The sequence below is a fragment of the Trachemys scripta genome, chromosome 12, assembly GCF_013100865.1.
Source record: "Trachemys scripta elegans isolate TJP31775 chromosome 12, CAS_Tse_1.0, whole genome shotgun sequence".
Lineage (NCBI taxonomy): Eukaryota > Metazoa > Chordata > Testudines > Emydidae > Trachemys > Trachemys scripta.
The window spans coordinates 19,759,323-19,779,632 of NC_048309.1; the positions used below are offsets into that span (position 1 = coordinate 19,759,323).

The window sequence follows — 20,310 nt, forward strand, 5'->3', positions numbered from 1 at the left end:
TCCCCTCTCAGCCTCCCCACGACCCCACCCCCTCTACTACCCCATCCCCTCTCAGCCTCCCCAGCTGCACTAGCCCCCCCTTGCGCACCCACCCAGCCTCCACCGCCCCAGTTGCCATAGCTGCCGAGAGGTTTCCTCACCCGCCCACACACCCAGCACCGCGGCCCCTCTGGACCAATGGGGAGAATGGGCCGTGTCTTGGCGCCGGAAGGGGCGTGGCTTAGCACCGGAAGTGGGTGCTGGAGCCGCCGCAGGGTGTGTGTGGTAGCGAAGCGGCCGCCGCGCTCGGAGTCTCCTGACCCGCCCGGGACCGAGGTGTGAGCCCTCCGCCAGGTGAGGGTCTCGGGCCCATCCCCAGAGCTCCGGGGACAGCGTACGGGGAGTGGGAGCCGCGAAGAGGCCTCGGGGCCTCGCCCCTTCCCTCCTCCCCGCGGGGGAGGGGGTGCTGCGCGGCCCGACAGGCCCAAGGGCTCGCGGAAGTAGGAGGGGGCAGGTCCCCCAGCCTCGGCCGGCCCAGCTCCTCCCTCTCTCGGGGTGGCAGGGCCCGGGGTGGGAGGGGCACGCGGCGGGCAGAGGCCTTCGCGGGCCGCGGAGCTGCCGAGGGCGCGCTACGGGGCGCCTCCCCCCGGCTGCAATGGCTCGTGTCTCTCCGGGGAGCCGGGCGGGGAAGTGGAGCCGCCCAGGTAACGGTGTGACCCACTCCTCTCCCCCAGGCTGCTGCAGGGCCTGAACTGGCAGCACCGCCTTTTCTAGGCGCTCCCAGCCCAGCCCCACGCAGGCTGAGTCACCTTCTCCCCGAGGGCTAGCCTGGCCTCGCACACCTGTGTGCAGCAGGCGTCGCTGGCAGGGGCTGTTCCCTTGGCTGTGATTGACAAAGGCCCTTCGGCTCCTACCGGCTGGAAAATGAGCCTCTCCCTTCCAGGGTCAGTCTGATTCTAGACTTCTCCTTCCAAAGGCTCCCTGCGATCTTTCTCGTGGGCCAGGATGCCCAACTGCCTGTGTTGGGGGCCCCCCCGTCTCCCCGCCATGCTGCTCCACCCTAATCAGATTCCTATGCTGCAGGCATTGCCTACCTTAAATAAAAATCTCTTGCTGTGTTCAGGAGATGGAAATAATTTCCATGGCACTTCGTAGCACCCTTTTCACATAGGTACTCATGGTGGTGTTTCAAACAAATAGGGAGGAGGTAAGGATGCAGCCCTGACATCTTTATAAAATAATATGTGGGTGTAGGAGCACAAATACAGTGCCTACCACAATAGGGTCCTGGTCCATGACTAGGTCTTCTAGGTGTTATAGTAATACAAATAATAAAGGTGGTATATTATTTATTACTAGCCTCTGCTGTGGCACAAAGCAGAACTAAATGTAGGCAGGCACTAGGGGAAAGAATACTGTTTCAGGCATCAGGCACAACTTGTAAGACTTTTTAGAAAAACCCATAAACTGCCCTGATGAGGTTATAATCCACAGATGTTATCTTGTATAGTGAAAGTATCCGTGCCATGCAGACTTTGTCACTGAGGGAAGATTCCAGCTAAACTGTAGTAATTTATTTCATTTGGTCTTTTTGACATTATAGTAACTGTTCTTAACAAGGAAGCAAATGAATGATATATAATACTTTAAAAGCTAAATTATACTGTACGTGTAACATTAGTAGCTTGAAAACATTTATAAGGCTGTAAAACTTTTATAGCTTTAGGAGTGGTTAGGTTACCGAAATCAGAAATCTCACAAACTGTCTCTTTATGCAGGAGGATGTATCTCTTTTGATAGTTCCCCAGAACAGAGTGCATTTAAAAAAACAAACAAACCTTGAAGGTATAAATTAACTCTCCCCCCTGTATTCCGGAGGGGAAAACTCTATTTAATTTTGGGTCTTAGATCCCAAAGTGGTGGGCAACTAGCAAATAGCTGATTGCAAGTGAAGTGTCCTGGCCATGTAACTATATTTAGATTTTGAGTTAATTTGATATGGGCAAAGTGAAACACCATTAAAGCAGATGGGGTCTGGTGCAGACTTGCACACTCAGTTTTGTCAGTGCACCATCTTCTGACTTGCAATATCATTGCTATTCTGGTTCTCGCTATCCTTTAAGCAGAGCAGACTAAGAGTGTAATTTTTATGTGCGCAGACTAGGATTAGACTGAGTTGGATGGCACAACTGTCACATAAATAAGGTTTAGAACTATGTTCTTGAGAAAGAAGGCTAGCACCCCAATACACATTACATTAAAACTAAAACGTTGTAGTGGTATGGCTTTTTATTTTGCCTCAGCCTTATCCCATCTTGTAATAGAAATATTTTCACTTTAATATAAGTGAAGGTGATTTGCTGTAATACGAACACATTTATTTTGGCATGAATTTTACACCTGAGGGAAGAGGTTTTTTGGGAAACTCACTACTTTAATGTGGACCCTAGCCAAAAATGATTATAGTAGTTGGAACAAAAATCTAACCAGATTAAGTACATTATATACATTCCTGTTTCCACTTGTAACTGTCCTTTATTTATACAGCACTATAGATGTGCATAATAGTTTGGACAGAATGACAGGTCCCTGCTCCAAGGAGTTTCCAATCTAAGGACTTGTCTACATGGGGAAATAGCCTGGAATAGCTAATGTACAATACCTATTCTGCATTAGCTCCACATATGGACACTTTTATTCTGCAGTAAGGGTGCCTTTGTCCAGTTTAGTTTAATCGACTTTAGAAGTGGATTAAACTAAACTGCAAAAAGACACACTTTTAGGGTATATCTCTACAGCAATTAGGAGATGTGACTGTAGCCATAGCTGGCTCTAGCTAGTCCACTAAAAATAGCAGTGAAACTGCAGTGGCATGGGCTTGTCACCCGAATATATATATCTAGTGTCTCAGAGGGCTTGCACTCAATGGCTAGCCTGTGCTTGTGCTGCCATGGCTTTGATGCTATTTTTAGCTAGCTAGCTAGATCAAAGCTAGTTTGGGAATGCCTATGCTTGCTGCTGTCACACCTCCCGACTGCTGTGTAAAGGTACCCTAAAGTGCAGAGCTAGAGTGGAATAGCTATTGGGCTTTCAATTTTTTAGGGGAGGAGGGATAGCTCAGTGGTTTGAACATTGGCCTGCTAAACCCAGGGTTGTGAGTTCAATCCTTGAGGGGGCCATTTAGGGATCTGGGGCAAAAATCTGTCTGGGGATTGGTCCTGCTTTGAGCAGGGGGTTGGACTAGATGACCTCCTGAGGTCCCTTCCAACCCTGATATTCTATGATTCTAAATTCACAGCCTAACTTATTTCACCGTAACTTCCCTGTTAGGACAAGCCCAAAGTAAATAACATAGCAAGGGGTGACAAAAAGATGTCGGAAAAGGGTTGTGTATATATAGGAAGGTGATTGTGCAGAAAGAGCTCATAAGGCTGGCTTATTGTCAGTTTTTTCTCCCAAAGTTTTAATGAAGATTTGGAGCAGTGTTTGGGGTGGCAGAAGGGTGACCAGATGTCCCAATTTTATAGGGACAGACCTGATATTTGGGGCTTTGTCTTATACAGGCACCTATTACCCACCTCCCCCATCCTGATTTTTCACACTTCCTATCTAGTCACCCTAGGTGGTGGGCACATTGGAAAGCTAACTGAAAGAAATGAGTTTTGTTGAAGGTTTTGGAAGAGAGTGAGGCTGCATGACATAAGGTCGGAGAGGATATTCCATGTATTATGCTACCTGTTTAAAGCCATAGAATATGGAAAGTGCATTTTACTAATCTTACTGGTCAACCTGATGGTGATCAAGGAGAAACCTAGCTTTCTGTGTTTGGGTAAAATCTTACTGGAAATGTACAATTTCCTGATATGTCACTTTTTAATAATATGTAATACCATGGGGGGAGCACTTTATTTCCATCAGCTTGGAGTGATGAATGGATTTTTTTCTTTGTGGAAAGGAAATTAATGAGAAATGCTGATGTCAGTGAATAATCTATATTTAGTTTCCAGTGTTCTTCCTCACCACTCCTAAATCCCTAGGTCAAGATAAAGAACACAACTCTAGCTAAGTGAAAAAAATAAAAGGTATTAAAAGGCAAACAGGCTTCTTGTATTTAATTTGTAGGGAGCTGAGGAATGCACTGATTTAAAGAATACCCATCAGCAGTGGTGCCTGCTATGTGAGCTGCATGGTGGATATCATCTGCATCATCCAAACTGTCTCTTGTCAATACTGTAGTTGTTCTTGCATTAGCATGCACATGACTGCATTATGAAGGAAGCCTTTCCCTTTGTTTTGGAGGCAATTGTCTCCTTTTGAATACCCATGTAGGCTCCAAACTTATGGAACTGAAGTGTGGGATGCCATGTAATTGACATGGATTTTACATTTTGGGGTGAATTGCTGCATTAATGTCACTAGCTAAAACCAAATAAGATATGTTGAGATACTGTTCGCTTTTGGTAAGCAAATCTGCAAATATCTCCAATACTATTCTTCTGCTCTTCCAGTACTAAATTTTATAGCAGTTTTGTGATGGGAATAAATGCATATGAGTCTGAAACTACCAAACTTATCCCTTGTGACCAACTAGATTTAAACTAACTTCTCCAAAAGTGAAAGGTTAGTGTATTGACCAACTTTTCTGTCTGACTCCTTATTGATGTATATGGCAAACCAATAATTGCACTCCTTTCTTTCCCAAATCTTTTCTAATGGAGAAATATTTGTCTAATTATTTCTACATAACAAGCATTAAAACTATAAAAAAGGATCAATGACCTATTTAGCATCAAAAGAACAGGTCATTTGAAAGCAAACTTCAGGACAATGAAGGCTTATTAGTACTGCTTTGCCAGTTCAATATATATTGTAAATCAGATATTTTTCAGTGCCAGTTTTTCATCTGTTTTCTACAGTGTTTAAATGCAGTTACATCTGATCTGATTTGACTGTTGGTCTTGAATAGCTCTTGAAGGTTGGAAGCAGTAAAGCCTATAAAAGCAGGCATGATCGCTGTCAGGTAGCTTGGGCCTAAAATATGATTTATCATAGAGGGCTTGTAATCTGGTGGGGAATGCTGAGTGTCTAAACATTTTATCTCAACTGTCACTAAAATTTACATAAATCCCAAATTCACCACCTTTGTCCTTGCTTGCAAGTCCTGTGGGTTTACTTTGACCTTGGGTGCCCTTTCTAAAATGACTGCCTTTCTCCCGCTCCTTACTTCCCCTCTCACCCAAAGGAGCCAGGGATAGCTGTAAACTAGTGCAGGGGTTGGCAACCTTTCAGAAGTGGTGTGCCAAGTCTTCATTTATTCGCTGTAATTTAAGGTTTCATGTGCCAGTAATACATTTTACATTTACAGGGACCGGCGGATGGAACCCCAGACTGGCAGCGGGCTGAGCGGGCCAGTGGCCCGGGGTTCCGTCCATCCAGGCCGACAGCAGGCTGAGTGGGGCTGGCAGTGGGGACCCCAGGCGGGCAGCAGCATGCCACAGTAAATCAGCTCGTGTGTCGCCTTTGGCACACGTCCCATAGGTTGCCGACCCCTGAACTAGTGTCTTTTACAGATACCTACCTCTGGCACTACAGTTATTAATAAAAAGTCCAATCCAGGCCATGTCTACATGAGCAAGCAAACTCAGTTGAAACCTTTTAATTCCCTTGTAGACACAGTTCAATACCTTTAAGATCATTTGAGCTGGTTGTGGTGTTGGAACCTAGGCTAGACAGGACCTAGATATTATCTCAGCTCGCAGGAATGGGAAGTAGGGTGATGGCTTCAGTGGCTAATACGTAGGAGTGTTAGATTCAAAGTTCTAGTATCTGAGTGCTTACTGGCTTTGAACACTGGTTACTGGCGTTCTTGATCAGAGATAGTGTGCAATCATTACCTTTTGGAGGGGTTCTAAGCCCTCGTTTGGCAGGCTCTTAAATCTGCCACTAATGTCTCTCACCTTCTACTTAGAACTAACAAGCCCTGTTCTCAGAACTGTTCCCCATGGCTGTGACTTGCAACAGCACCCTTCCCCCCAAAAAAGTATCAGTGCTACATTAGACAATTCCTGTCAGTCTCTCACTACACATGTCGTTGAATGTACTGCTCTTAATTGCAGGTAATGGCCACTGGTGATTTCCACTTGTGGCCTACGAACGTGTCCAGCCCAGGCATCGCAGGGATGCTTGTTCCAGGCTGTGGCACACTAATATATTGTTAGGAAGGACATAGCTTTCAGCTCCTTTATGGGAGGGACCAGCTATAACTGATAGTGGCTTTTTTGTTTTTTTTTCGAACATCACTCCTTTCCTTGTGTCTTTTTTTCCTTCTGGCAAACACTTCCCTCTTATGGAGCTCAAGCCATCATAGCTCTGCAAAGCCCTTCTCCAAGCTTCTAACAAGGTAAGCAATGGAGAATCAAGACTCTAACAGTGTTCCTTTATACAGCAAATCCTTGAGTGAGAGTGATGGTAGGTGTGTACTGCCAGATTATCCACATTTTGGTGTGGGGCAATGCCTTTCTTATTGGAAGAAAACACTGTGGTATTTGAATTCTTATGTTAAATTTGTTTTATTGAACAGCACTTCATACTTTTGTAGCAATCCTACTAACAATGAAAGATTCTAGGACAAGTTAAAATAGTCAAATCAATGCATAAATTGAGGCTCCAACACTGGCATCTCAAACTCTGGTACAAATATACACAATTAATGAAGTTCTTATTGAGTAAGTCAAACTTTTTTAGTAAGTAGTATGAGCTGTCTTTAAGATGTACACATAATTTAGACCAGGTGTGGGCAAACATTTTGGCCCAAGGGCCACATCTGGGTGGGGAAATTGCTTGCAGGGCCATGAATGTAGGGCTGGGGCAGGAGGTTGGGGTGCGAAGTATGGGAGGGGGCTCAGGCCAGGGGGTTGGGGTGCAGTAGGGGAGTGGGGTGCAGCAGGGGGCTCAGGGAAGGGGGTTGAGGTGCAGGAGGGGTGCGGCAGGAGGCTCAGGGCAGGGAGGGGTGCGGAGTGAGGGAGGGGGCTCAAGGCAGGGGGTTAGGGTGTGGAGTGCAGGAGGGGTTCTGGCTCCGGCCCGGCACCGCTTACCTGGAGCGGCTCTGGGGTGGCAGTGGTGCGCAGTGGGGCTAAGATCAGCTCCCTGCCTGCCCTGGCCTCGTGTCGCTCTGGCACCACGTCCCTGTGGCTCCTGGGGGAGGGAGGGCAGAGGGCTCCGCATGCTGCCCTTGCCTGCGGGTACCTCCCCTGAAGCTCCCGTTGGTCACGGTTCCCTGTTCCCGGCCAATGGGAGCTGCCGGGGGCGGTGCCTGCAAGCGACGGCTGTGTCCAGAGCCCTCTACCCCCACCACCCCTCTAGGGGCTTCAGAGACGTGATGCCGGCCGCTTCCAGGAGTGCTGCGGTGCCCGCAGTGCCATGGGGGTGGCAGTCCCACGGGCTGGATCCAAAGCCCTGGTGGGCCGTGGGCCATAGTTTGCCCACCTCTGATTTAGACAGTCAAATAACTAAGGATAGAGAATGTTTTGTATGTCTTGTACTAGTGTTTGGGCTGAACGGTCAATTTTGTCAGACTTTCTTCTGTACTTTTTATGCCTTCCCTATTCCCTCTGTGGTTTTCCTTATGTGCCCTTAAGTGAACCCACTGACTGCCATGAAGGGACTTGCATTTAAAGATAAATATATCATATTAGCATCATGTTAATAAACTCTCCACAGTTCCTAAACTGAACTCTGCACAGGTAATTTGTTTTGCGATCCATAGCACTACTTGTGCTGTGCTGCTGGAAAATTATAGACAAAATATAACACACACTTTTTAAATGACAAAATGCAAACTGCCTGAGAATACTTGTCTCTAAATTTCAGCATGCAGACTACTTTTCAAAACAAAAATCCAAATCATATGGTAATGGTATTGTGTAAACTGCTTGTGGTAAACCTAGAGCTGACTACAATGGAAATGTCTCAAGAGGCAGTGCAGGTTGAGGAAATTGGAGTCATACAGTTGTGTGAGATATTTTAGTATTTATGGCTGGGTTTCATACACTATAAAACACTGTTTATATAGACATACTTTGATCTTCAAATTAACAGTGAAAGTTTGGGGGTCCCCAGCTGTGAACTAGTTACTGTGTTAAGCATGTAAATTGAATTCATTTCATAATTAGAAGTCTAGCAATTTGGGATGTGGCAAGAAGGTGGTAGAATATTGTTGCCTTGGAATACAGAGCACTGCATCTCTACATCACTAGTTCATCTGAACTGGTTCATGCTGGTTGTAATGACCAAAAAATGTTGCTATTTGACTGATCTGTCTTTTCAACTTACAGTTTTACTAGGCAGTATATTTATTAAGGCTATGTCTACACTGTGCACTTAAGGGTATGATTTCCCCTGCTCGCATATACGTACTTGTGCTAGTCCTTGTCAAGCTGGTGCAGGGGTTCTCAAGCTGGGGTCGGGACCCCTCAGGGGGTCACAAGGCTATTACATGGGGGGTCGTGAGCTGTCAGCCTCCATCCCAAACACCGCTTTGCCTCAAGCATTTATAATAGTGTTAAATATAAATTAAAAACACATTTTTATATAAGGGTGGTCGCACTCAGAGGCTTGCTATGTAAAGGGGTCACCAGTACAAAAGTTTGAGAACCACATTTTCCTTACTAACTTCAGCATCCATTGTCCTAAGGCAGAAGTTCTTAAACTGTGTTCAGTGGAGAGTTGGCTGGTCACATAGCATATGTCTGACCTTATTTCCAGCTGCTAAATTGCATTTCAAAAAAGATGAATGTTTCTTTCCATGTAAGCAATTACTTTACAATTGCATGACTGTCATGTGGGCCACATCCTTTCTCCCTCAATCTCTGTATTAAAATATGGTTGACACTGAAAATGCTGCAGGATAGCAGGGTTGATTGTCTCAGAAATCTCGTGTAGAGAAACACAGATATAAGAAATAATATTCCTGGCAGGGCAGTATAAAACATTTTCTCTGCTACCAAACACTACAGCTTTATTTTGCTGTTTTAAGTATCCACAAAAGCACTGCATTTTACATCAAAGTAAAAGGGCTGTTCAGTGACAGCAGGAGCTGTCCAGTGTTTCAGATACTCCTGCTCTAAGAACATTATTCCTGTCATGGAAGAGTACTAGAAGATACAATAACATGAAAAAGTTCTGGTTTTCTTTTTTGGCAAGTGTTTGAACATGCAGCCTTTTCTCTCAGACTTCTGGTATTATTAGATTGGGGACATGGTATTATGATAGGATTGGAGAAGTCTGTCGGCGGGGGAGGAGGGAGACTAATATGATTGGACATAACATCAATATTAATGTCACATTTGAAAAGGTAGTGTTCACGTTCTTCCAGGAGTGTGATTGGTTGTGATTCTTAAATGTTACAGAAGATGCTGATTAGGCCTCAGCTGGAGTATTGTGTCCAGTTCTGGGTGCCAAATTTCAGGAAAGATGTGGACAAATTGGAGAAAGTCCAGAGAAGAGCAACAAAAATGATGAAAGGTCTAGAAATCATGACCTGTGAGGGAAGATTGGAAAAAACTGGGTTTGTTTAGTCTGGAGAAGAGAAGATTGAGAGGGGACATAAGCTTTCATGTACATAAAAGGTTGTTACAAGGAGTTGGAAGAAAAATTGTTCTTAATCTCTGAGGACAGGACAAGAAGCAACGGGCTTAAATTGCAGCAAGAGAGGTTTAGGTTGGACATTAAGAAAAACTTCCTAACGGTCAGGGTGGTTAAGCACTTGAATAAATTGCCTAGGGAGGTTGTGGAATCTCCATTATTGGAGATTAAGAACTGGTTGGACATACACCTGTCAGGGATGGTCTAGTGCAGGGGACTGGACTAGATGACCTCTCGAGGTCTCTTCCAGTCCTATGAGTCTATGCTGCTCTTAGTGAAATAACCAAAATACAAAGTTAAACTCCTGCTAGTAACTCACTACATTGATCAGGAAGAAGACAGACTTCCCACTTATTAAAGATCATGACTTATACCGCATCCCTTTTTACCTTTAGCATTCGTTTTCCACAACCTGTGCAATCAAGATAAATTATTTTTTCTCCTTTTAAGGAATAACTATGGATAAAAGCGAGCTGGTACAGAAAGCCAAACTGGCCGAACAGGCTGAGCGCTATGATGACATGGCTGCTGCTATGAAGGCTGTCACTGAACAAGGACATGAACTGTCCAATGAAGAAAGGAATCTACTCTCTGTTGCCTATAAGAATGTGGTTGGTGCCCGTCGCTCTTCCTGGCGTGTAATTTCCAGCATTGAACAGAAAACAGAGAGGAATGAGAAGAAACAGCAGATGGGAAGAGAGTATCGTGAGAAAATTGAGGCTGAATTGCAGGATATCTGCAATGATGTTCTGGTAATAATCCAGCAGCAAAAATAACAGTAGTTAGCATTGCAGCAATTTCCGGGGAGGCTTAAGGAGCCTTACTTACTGAGATGCTAAAGATCCAGGCAGGAAGATAATTTCTTATGGCTCTGGGTAAAGAACTTGGCTGGGTGTAGTAATTGAGTATTCTAGTTTCTTCCATGTAACTATATTCAGTTTATCTTAGTGTTATCTATCAAATATAAAAACAAAACAAAAAAAATCTACTAGCCAAAGGCACAAAACCTGTTAGGCAGAGATTAATATGGAAGATGATTGGGGGAGAGGGGTAAGACACCAGAAGGAGCTGTGGCCAACTGCCCTGGCAAGAAGCCCATCACTTACACTCAGGTGCTGGGATTCTTAGGGTGCTGTTCCTGTTCGGTGGTGGGGGTGAGGGGGAGTGGGTGATAGATGCTCCTATGTATTTTAATCACCAGAAATTTGAAGCCTCTACCCATATTTTATGGACAGGAGAGGAGCTAGCATTTTCACCCACACCAGTTTCCTGGCTTCTTTGAAGTTAGAGGTGGAGGGATTCTGCTTTTTGTGGTTGCCTAGTCAAGACCCTATTGCATGTGAAGAGGAGAGAGTTCCTGGTACTCCTCTCGCAACCATTTTTGATTCCTCTTCCTCTGAATACGCAAGTGCAGCCTCCATTGCTACTCATAGCTTTAGACCACTTCATTGCTGTCCACTGTTCTAAACAGCAGCAGTGAAAGTAATCAGACTCTTGTGAATCTCACTCTGCCAAACAGCAGCAAAATTATGAATAGCAGTGGAGGCCCTGGAGCGCTGTACCTGTGGACTCATGAACACAGCACTGCGTCAGTTTGCATATGAAAGGCTGTCCTCGCAATCAGGAGGGCTATCAACTTTTTGAGAGCTGAAATTTTGCAGAAATGAATGGTATAGGTCCTCAACCAGGAAAGTTTCCTGCTCCCCAGTGGATTTTTCTCCAAGCTTTTGTAGTGGATAATAAACTTCATGTGTGTACACTTAGAAGTTGCATTAGCATGTTAAATGCTAATACTTACAATGGTGGTTAAAGCTTTATCACTCTTGTGGCTTTCATGACAAAAGCATTTGTGTAATTCTGTGATGCTTCCTCTTTCAGGAACTCTTGGATAAGTACCTTATTGTCAATGCCACACAGCCAGAAAGCAAGGTCTTCTATTTGAAAATGAAAGGCGATTACTTCAGATATCTTTCAGAGGTGGCATCTGGGGACAGCAAACAAAGTAGGTAGAGTTAAAATCTACACACACACTCACACCGATCAGAAGTCAAATGGCCACTAAGCAGTATGAAGAGAAATGTTTCTGTTCTCAGTGAGGCGTATTTATATAGATTTCAACATTCACTAACTATTGAAAACAAGCATTGTGCTACTTGCTCTTGTCATGCTATCTGGAGTGCCTTCCTCAGGGCAGACTGTCAGAAAACAGGGCAGATACCTCAAGCTGGTGGTGTGTTCTATAATTAGATTTCACCAAGTCAGTGACCTATGTGAACTCCTGGATCACTATCAGGGTCTTACCACGGAGTCACAGATACTCCCTTTAGACTCTCCAGTCTATCTTACCACCCAAACAAACTGGACTTTGTGAGAAAAGGTCTCTTAAACCAAAAATCACACCACATAAGGTTGCCCTCAGGCCTGAGAGACAGGTCACTTCCCCCCGATCAGTTGGTACTCTAGATCTTACACCAAAGACAATGCTGGTAGCCAATTATATAGTAAACTAACTAAAGGCTTATTAGCTACGAAAAGGAAATGTGTTATTGAGAGGTTAAAACAGGTAAAATATATGCACAGGTTAGTCACAGTTTGTAATGCCAAATGGTGGCAGTGATGTAATAAACTGCCAGTTTCCAGAAAGTCTTTTCGAGATCCCCAGAGACAGCCTGGGTATCCTTGCTTTGCATCTAGTACATTTCCCTGTACTAGTCCCAGCAGACCAAAGGTGCAGAATCTTTCCTTGAATCCATACTATAGCTTCTTCTCACAGGAAACAAGCTGACAGTGTCACTACCCACGTGTTTTTTTTCTTTGATGACAGACTGAGGAATGCATTTTGAGTCTTTGATCTCTCATCATCTCACACAATGAGCACTTGCTTTAAAATTAACTTTTTTCTGTTAGAGTTCTTCATTTGCATTCTATAACGCTTCTTTCTCATTTGATGGGTTATTTAGTTACAAGGGTATACACAATGTAAATGTTGCTACTACGTTATAAAAGGATACAGATAAGTGAAAACAATGCAAGTAACATCCAGTTAGTTTTCATGAAGTTTAAACATCAAATATACTCTTATACATTTAACAATCACTTTGATCTATACTAATACACAAGTGAATAGGCCTGGGGCTTTGGCATGAGCTGGCACGTGGTCTGCCATCATCATAGCTCTGACCAAACCGTCCCCCTTCCCCCCCCCAAAAAAAACACATTATACATGAGCCACTGTAATTAACATCAAGCCAAACACACTGCCATCCCTCAACCTACTCTGTCCCCAAATGTCTCCCATCCCTGAAAAGGTTTTGCCACCTGTTTGAAAGTTCAGCAAATCCAGGATCTGGTAGCCTGAGAGGAGGAATGCATTATTTCCTCCTGGAAAATGCCCTGCTGGTAGTACCCTCCTAATTATATCAGGGGATCTAGCGGAAGTAACTTCACTGGTTGCAAGTGTGGTATCACATTTTGATAGGTGGACTCTCAAGTAACCAGGTCCTAAACCAATTAGAGTTCTCTAGGTTAAAACTAACACCTTGAACTCTGCCTGGAAGCCAGTGGGCAGTCAGTGCAGTTCATGGAGCAGGATCATAGGGCTTAGACCAGGGGTGGGCAAACTTTTTGGCCCGTGGGCCACATCTGGGTGGGGAAATTGCATGATGGGCCATGAATGTAAGGCTGAGGCATGGGGTTGGGGTGCGGGAGAGGGTGTGAGAAGGGGTGTGGTGTGCAGGAGGGGACTCAGTGAAGGGTGTTGAGTTGCAGGGTGGGGTGCGGGAGGGGTCTCAGGGCAGGGGGTTGGAGTGCTGGGGGCAGCAGGGTGCAGGCTCCGACCCGGCGCCGCTTACCTTGAGTGGCTTCAGGGTGGCAGCAGCACACAGTGAGGCTAAGGCAGGCTGCCTGCCTGCCCTGGCTCTGCACCTCTCCTGGAAGTGGCCAGCACCATGTCCCTGCAGCCCCTGGGGGAGGTGGGGCAAAGGGCTCCACGCGCTGCCCTCGCCTGCGAGTACCTCCCCTGAAGCACCCATTGGCCGTGGTTCCCTGTTCCCGGCCAATGGGAGCTGCGATGGGCTGTGCCTGCAAGCAAGGGCAGCAGGCAGAGCTTCTGGGAGTGGCGTGGGGCCAGGGCAGGCAGGGAGCATGGCTTAGCCTCACTGTGCCACGGGGCTGGCAATCCCACAGGCTGGATCCAAAGCCCTGATGGGCCGGATCCAGCCCACGGGCCATAGTTTGCCCATCCCTGGCTTAGACAGTCCCTCTAGAGCTTGTTGTGCTACCCATCAGCCTGGGGAAGGGGACTCATAGTTCCTCAGTGCTCCCAATTTTTAACCTATGGAGTTCAGGACAAGAGGTTACCTCTTGGACGCTTCCTTCTCAGAAGCATTAGGGAATGGCTCATTAGTTTTCTTCAGCGTTTACCTTCCAGAACTATTTCCTGTTCCTCTGTTGGCTTCTAGCTTTTAAACACAATGCAGTTGGAGTTCAACAGTACTAACCACAACTATGTCTGATGGTTTTTTAATCTTGGTATGAATTGTTGCATTTTAAATCTTATGAGCACTCCTGCATTAGTAGCTTAGTTTTATCAGTAGAGTTTTACCATTAAAATTATTGAAGGAAATCTCTCTGTGCTTGTTTTTTACATGTGGATATTTATTAACCTTCTAATTGGAATTGTTACCTGATGTCCAAAGTTTCTAAATTGCCCAGACTAAGGTGGTGTTAAATAATCCTTGTATTAAATACACAGTGACTTACCATGCATTAATCTTACTGAAATCGCTTTTTGCAGCAACAGTATCAAACTCTCAGCAGGCTTACCAGGAGGCATTTGAAATTAGCAAGAAAGAGATGCAACCTACACACCCCATTCGGCTTGGTCTGGCTCTCAATTTCTCTGTCTTTTATTATGAGATATTAAATTCCCCTGAAAAAGCCTGTAGTCTGGCAAAGACGGTAAGCAGACTCCTCTTATCAATATTTTTTTCGGGGGGGGCAGCGGGGGAGGAAACTATTGAAGGCAAAAACTATTAAAGATGTACATTAGTACCTCTGAAGGTAGGTTTGAGTGATCTGTTCTTCTAAAAGCAACTAGATTCTCCTTCAGGAGTACTCTGTCAGCGGGAGGATACCTGCCTCAGAGGTGCTGGCCTCCTTTCACATGAATATCTGTATCTTAATATATTTTCACATAAGCTAGCAAAAGCATAATAGTCAATTAACTATTGAAAGTTACCCTGTGAGGAATAAGACAAGCTGCCCTCTTCACACTTTCACAGGATTCTCCCAGAAAATACTTGCTTTGGAAATTTAATGTTTGCATTAATCTAAAACCCCTAAAACTGAAACTAATAACACTGTCTTTAGTTGAGCATATTTCGAAAATTTGATGTGGCAGTTTCTCCAGTGTGACTTTACCAGTGCTTTCCATTCATGACCCGTAACATTGCAATCTCTCTCCAGAGGCCAGAACCGTTTTGGTTTGATTGGCATGGCAAACTATTTGATGGTTTAATTGTGCCCAAATAGATCACAAATGAGTTATTTTTTTCTTTTTTTACCTCTCCTTAAGATTAGACCGAATATCTTTCTGAGAGACGAATAGCTCCATGTGGTATTTTTATTAGTTCACCTCTACTTGCTTCAATTGAAAACTGTCAAGTAACATCTTGGATAATGACGGCATTCAGAGTTACTTAGCATATACGTACAGTGCACTTTGTTTAGGGGCCTAATATTTTGTAGCAAGAAGAGATTTTTCCCTTGCAATGCACTTACTACTGTTAGTTCTGCTTTTAAGTTATTGGGTTGTAAATCAATCTGCTTTAGAAATGTGGCTATGTTTGTGATAGAAATATATTTAAATAGAAAAGGGGGCCTTATTCATGGCAGCAACCAAACATGCTGCATGGACTTTGATGGAAGATTTTATAAAACAAGTTGGTGGCAACTATGTCATACAGTAACTCCTCCCTTAGTCGTCCTGGTTAACATTGTTGCGTTGCTGATCAATTAGAGAGCATGCTCGTTTAAAGTTGCACAATGCTCCCTTACAAGTCATTTGGCAGCCGCCTGCTTTGTCCACTGCTTGCAGGAAGAGCAGCCTGTTGGAGCTAGCTGGTGGGGGCTTGGAACCAGGGTGGACTGGCAGCCCGCCTATCAGCTCCCTGTTCCCCTAAGATTCCCTGTGCAGCAGCCGCCCAGCAGGCTATCAATTGCCAGCAGTCCAGCTGTCCCTTCCCCCACTGCCATGAGCTGCTCTCCAGAGCCTTCTGCTTGCTGTGCGGGGGGTGGGGAAGAGAGGGGGGCTGATGTCAGGGTGTCCCCCTCCCCCTGTTCCTGCACCCTGCTTACCCCATTTCCAAAGAGCAGGGGGGACATAAGGACAGACAGAGCTTGCTGGCGGGAGCTGCTGTCTCAACTTGCTGATCTATTTTAAAAGGCAGTGTTCTTAGAGTGGAGTCAGCGTACTTAAAGGGGCAATGCACATCTCTCTCACTGACTCACACTCTGTCTGCCAGGCTGTCTCCCCTCCCTCCGTTCGTGCTGCCTTGTAGAGTGTGAGGCTACATTAACAACAATGTCTTAACCCTTGAGGGCCCAGCCGATTGCTAGTTCATCCTTTAGCAGTAAGGCATTCCCTGGGAAATATCTCACCCTCTAACTTCACCACCTCAATCAAGCGTCACAGTCGTCATCGCTGTGTACCAGTATTAAATTGTTTGTTTAAAACTTATACTGTGTGTGTGTAAAATAAATATATATATATATATATATATATATATATATATATATATATATATATATATATATATATGTCTTTTGTCTGGTGAAAAAAATTTCCCTGGAACCTAAACTCCTTATTTGCATTAATTCTTATGGGGAAATTGGATTCGCTTAACATCGTTTTGCTCAAAGTTGCATTTTTCAGGAACATAAATACAATGTTAAGCGAGGAATTACTGTATTAGTCTTTAGTGGAATGTACATTGTTTCTTCAACTGTCACACTGTTTCCTATTTCTTTAGTTGCCTTTCTATGTGCAGCAGATATGAACCTGAAGATACCTCCAGTTTTTCAGCTTTATCTCTACATGCCCACTACCTCTAATTCAATCCTTTGAGTTCTCCATTTTTAGTGAAGACACTCTAAGGCAGGGGTAGGCAACCTATGGCATGCGTGCCAAAGGCGGCACGTGAGCTGATTTTCAGTGCACTCACACTGCCCGGGTCCTGGCCACTGATCTGGGGGGCTCTGCATTTTAATTTAATTTTAAATGAAGCTTCTTAAACATTTTAAAAACCTTATTTACTTTACATACAACAATAGTTTAGTTATATATTATAGACTTATAGAAAGAGACCTTCTAAAAAAGTTAAAATGTATTACTGGCACCTGAAACCTTAACTCAGAGTAAATAAATGAAGACTCAGCACACCACTTCTGAAAGGTTGCCGACCCCTGCTCTAAGGAACTTGTCTGACAATGCTGCTTTTTAATTGGGTGGCCGGATTGCTTTTGAGCTATGTGAAGCAGTCCGTTCTGTGAGAGTGAGCACATTCACTTCTTGAGTATTCAGTGCTGGCCTGGGAAGTAGGGCTGGTCCAAGAATTAATCTTAAAACTCATGTAACAAAATAGAATTCTTCCAGTCAGCCAATGGCCTTGTCTTCACTTCGTTGCAGTTGAGCATGGCTGGTACTTTTTTGGGAAAGAAAAAATACTCCGTTAGATGATGTTGTTTGGATTTGGGGGGGGGGGGGGGGTCACTGAATTTTAAATATAATATGGGAAAATTTTAAGAAAAAAATTGTGTAGATGCAGTTGAATTCAGCTGAGCACAGAATTTGAAAATCATGTCTTTGTTCTGTTAAACTGTCTTGCCTATTTCAGGCGTTTGACGAAGCGATAGCTGAGCTGGACACACTGAATGAAGAGTCTTACAAAGACAGCACTCTGATCATGCAACTACTTAGGGACAACCTTACTGTAAGTATCATTGGGACAAACTACTACACTTTTTGAACTTGTCACTGTTGTAAATGTTAGGCTGTAATTGGACCTATCTGAGAGCCATTGCCCTTGAATGTTAAATAAAATGGCAGTTGCTGTACTAGCACAAGTCAGTAAGCCTTTCTGCAATCAATTGTCATTGAAAGGTGCACTTTTGTTGACAGTTTCCCAAAAGCTAACTTTCCTCCCTGTGCATACTGCCTGTAAACTTCATTTGCTTTCTGTTCCTAAGCCTCCATCCAGCCTTCTGTTTTTAGTTCATTATTCTTTATCTTTGCCACTAAATTCAACCATTTAATATTCTTCCATTAAGAAAATTGCACAACCTACAGCTAATTACCCCATCTCCCCTTTCCTGACAAACGTAATTAACTGCATGCTTTCAGCATAAACATGTTGTTTGTATTTTCTTACAGCTATGGACCTCGGAAAACCAGGGAGATGAAGGGGATGCTGGGGAGGGAGAGAACTAATGGCTGTCACGCTTCACTATATGTTCAATGTCACTCTGTATCCTACACATATATCCCTTTGTGCGACAAGCAAAAAGAATAGTACATCGACTTTCACAACCTCAACGTAGCAAAAACTGTCTGTGGGGTAAAAACAATTGGTTGGTGTTTTGTGTACTTAAAACGGAGATTGGTTCTACAACTGCATTCTGAACTTTCTTATTATGAACATTTGCAGTTATGATTACCGTGTTTATATTTTTAACTCAGCACTGTGATTAAGGGTTTTGTGATTGCAGTTGACTTTACAAAACTCTTCCTGGTAGAAACTAGACATTAATTATGTAACTCTGGAAAGCTTAATCTGGCACCAAAATAGTCGAAGTACAATTCTGTTGTAAAGTTGTACAGAAAGTTATAAAAATTATATTGTGACACTGGGGCATGGAAGGAAAACAATCCATTGTATGGCATTCCAGTTCAGTTACACACTTCAGTGAATTACTTTAACAGGCACACTCTATAGACATTTTTAACCAAGTGTGGTGCACCGCTTTCAGTCAAAAGCTCATTCTAAGTAATCTGACCTTTCTGAGAGTTCAGTTTTTTGGGAGTTTAGCAGCCTGATTTCCAAACTACATTGGCAAATAATTGGGGTTTGGCTTTGAAAAATGGTCCAGTGCTCATAAAACATGCATGACTAAAACCCCTTCCCACTGCAATAAATTACTTTGTTACAACTTGGACTGTTCTTTAGTAGTGAGATTTCTTAGTGCACTGCTGTCAACTTGCAACAGGAAAAGACTAATATTGTATGAATGGCCTTATTAGTTTTTGGGTAATACTGTTAAAAGTAAAATAATACAAAGATTGCATTTCACTTAGGAGAATTAAAATCTCTTTGGGTATTCCCACTCCAAACTCGATCTGGAAAAATTTCTAATATTCCACTCTGCCATCTTTGAATTCACTTTATAGAAATCTTCCTCCCATTGAGTTGATGTTCATCCTCACCCTCTCACCTGCTTTTAAATTCATTAAAACATTTCTGGACTCCTACATGTGTTCCATTATTTGTGGATTATAAGTAATAGGGTGATGGAGAGAGATGTGTGCTAGTGGACAGGTCTCTCACTCAGATGTTTGAGAGTTGTCAGTGCTGCTGTAGTCTTCAGCTCTTAATGTCTGCCACTTTAAGCCAGTTCCTGGTATTACCTAAAATTTTCAAGATTTCCCATTATTTCTTACTGGAATGCAGACTTTACACATTTATAATGCTTGTTAGGAACTTGTGATATTAGAACTCCAAATATCCTCATTTAGTTGTGTTCCCAATCAGGTCCAGTCAAATAAGACCTAATAAGAGTTGCATGAATAATGCAGTGGAAAAGATTAGGAATATTCATCTATCAGTCTCACAGTATCATCCCTCTACCATTTCACCTAGCTGTAGAATCCATCTGTTTGTCTGTCCATCTGTCTGCTGGAGAGAGAATTTCATGCACTGATTTTAAAACTCCCCTCTACTAGCTGAACAAATAGTGCAGTTAATACTTGGCGCTTGATAAATGCAGTAGTGATGAATGTGGAACCGAGCCTGTCTGTATATCTGGTAGCTCTTTTCGCTTTGTTTTTACTGACCAGTATTCTGCCTAAAGTTTGCTTCTGTGATGGTTATATTGCTAGCACACACGTGGTTGTGAGAATAGTATAGCAAAAAAGAAATACCTGGTTATTGATGTACTAGATTTGTGTATGTCTTTTAAACGGTTCTAGTTTCACCTTACACAAAATAATCAGGAGAGTGTAAAAGAATTCAAAAGTGAATAATAAAAAAAATTTTATCAGTTCCTTGTGGTCTGTTATCTTTGTCACACTTGTGGCAACAGAAAATTGTGGTAGTAGAATCACCACCTTATTATAGTAATGTCCAGAATTTGGACTCTGTGTGACTTGTTGACTCTTATGAAATTAAGTGGTTCAAATATTTAAATAATTCCTTTCACTAAGAAAATGAAAAAACTCTGCTAGAGTACTCACTTTGTAGTAGAGGACACTGGTTCTGTTGCTTGATGTCCATTCTGGTAGGTGCATGCCTGTACATTTTCATGTGGGGGGAGATGAGGAAGAAATGAACCTATAAATATCCTTATTTAATTTGCTGAGAGTCATTGAGTATGGTAATGGTTGAAAACACAGTATATGAACAACATATGTTGCAG

General features: G+C 43.5%; 1 protein-coding gene across 2 annotated transcripts; it reads left to right on the forward strand.

Annotated features, from left to right (window-relative positions):
• The first annotated feature begins 194 nt into the window (after positions 1-194).
• YWHAB (tyrosine 3-monooxygenase/tryptophan 5-monooxygenase activation protein beta) lies at positions 195-19,938 on the forward strand. Of its 2 annotated transcripts, none has more exons than XM_034787252.1 (6): positions 195-333; positions 10,072-10,373; positions 11,500-11,623; positions 14,417-14,580; positions 17,517-17,612; positions 18,053-19,938. In XM_034787252.1, exons 2-6 carry the CDS (start codon positions 10,080-10,082, stop codon positions 18,107-18,109), a joined length of 735 nt encoding a protein of 244 aa, XP_034643143.1. In that variant the 5' UTR covers positions 195-333; positions 10,072-10,079; the 3' UTR covers positions 18,110-19,938. The 2 variants fall into 2 exon arrangements, with proteins under 2 accessions (XP_034643143.1, XP_034643144.1); XM_034787253.1 differs by lacking the exon at positions 195-333 and adding an exon at positions 6,280-6,379.
• The last annotated feature ends 372 nt before the right edge of the window (positions 19,939-20,310 follow it).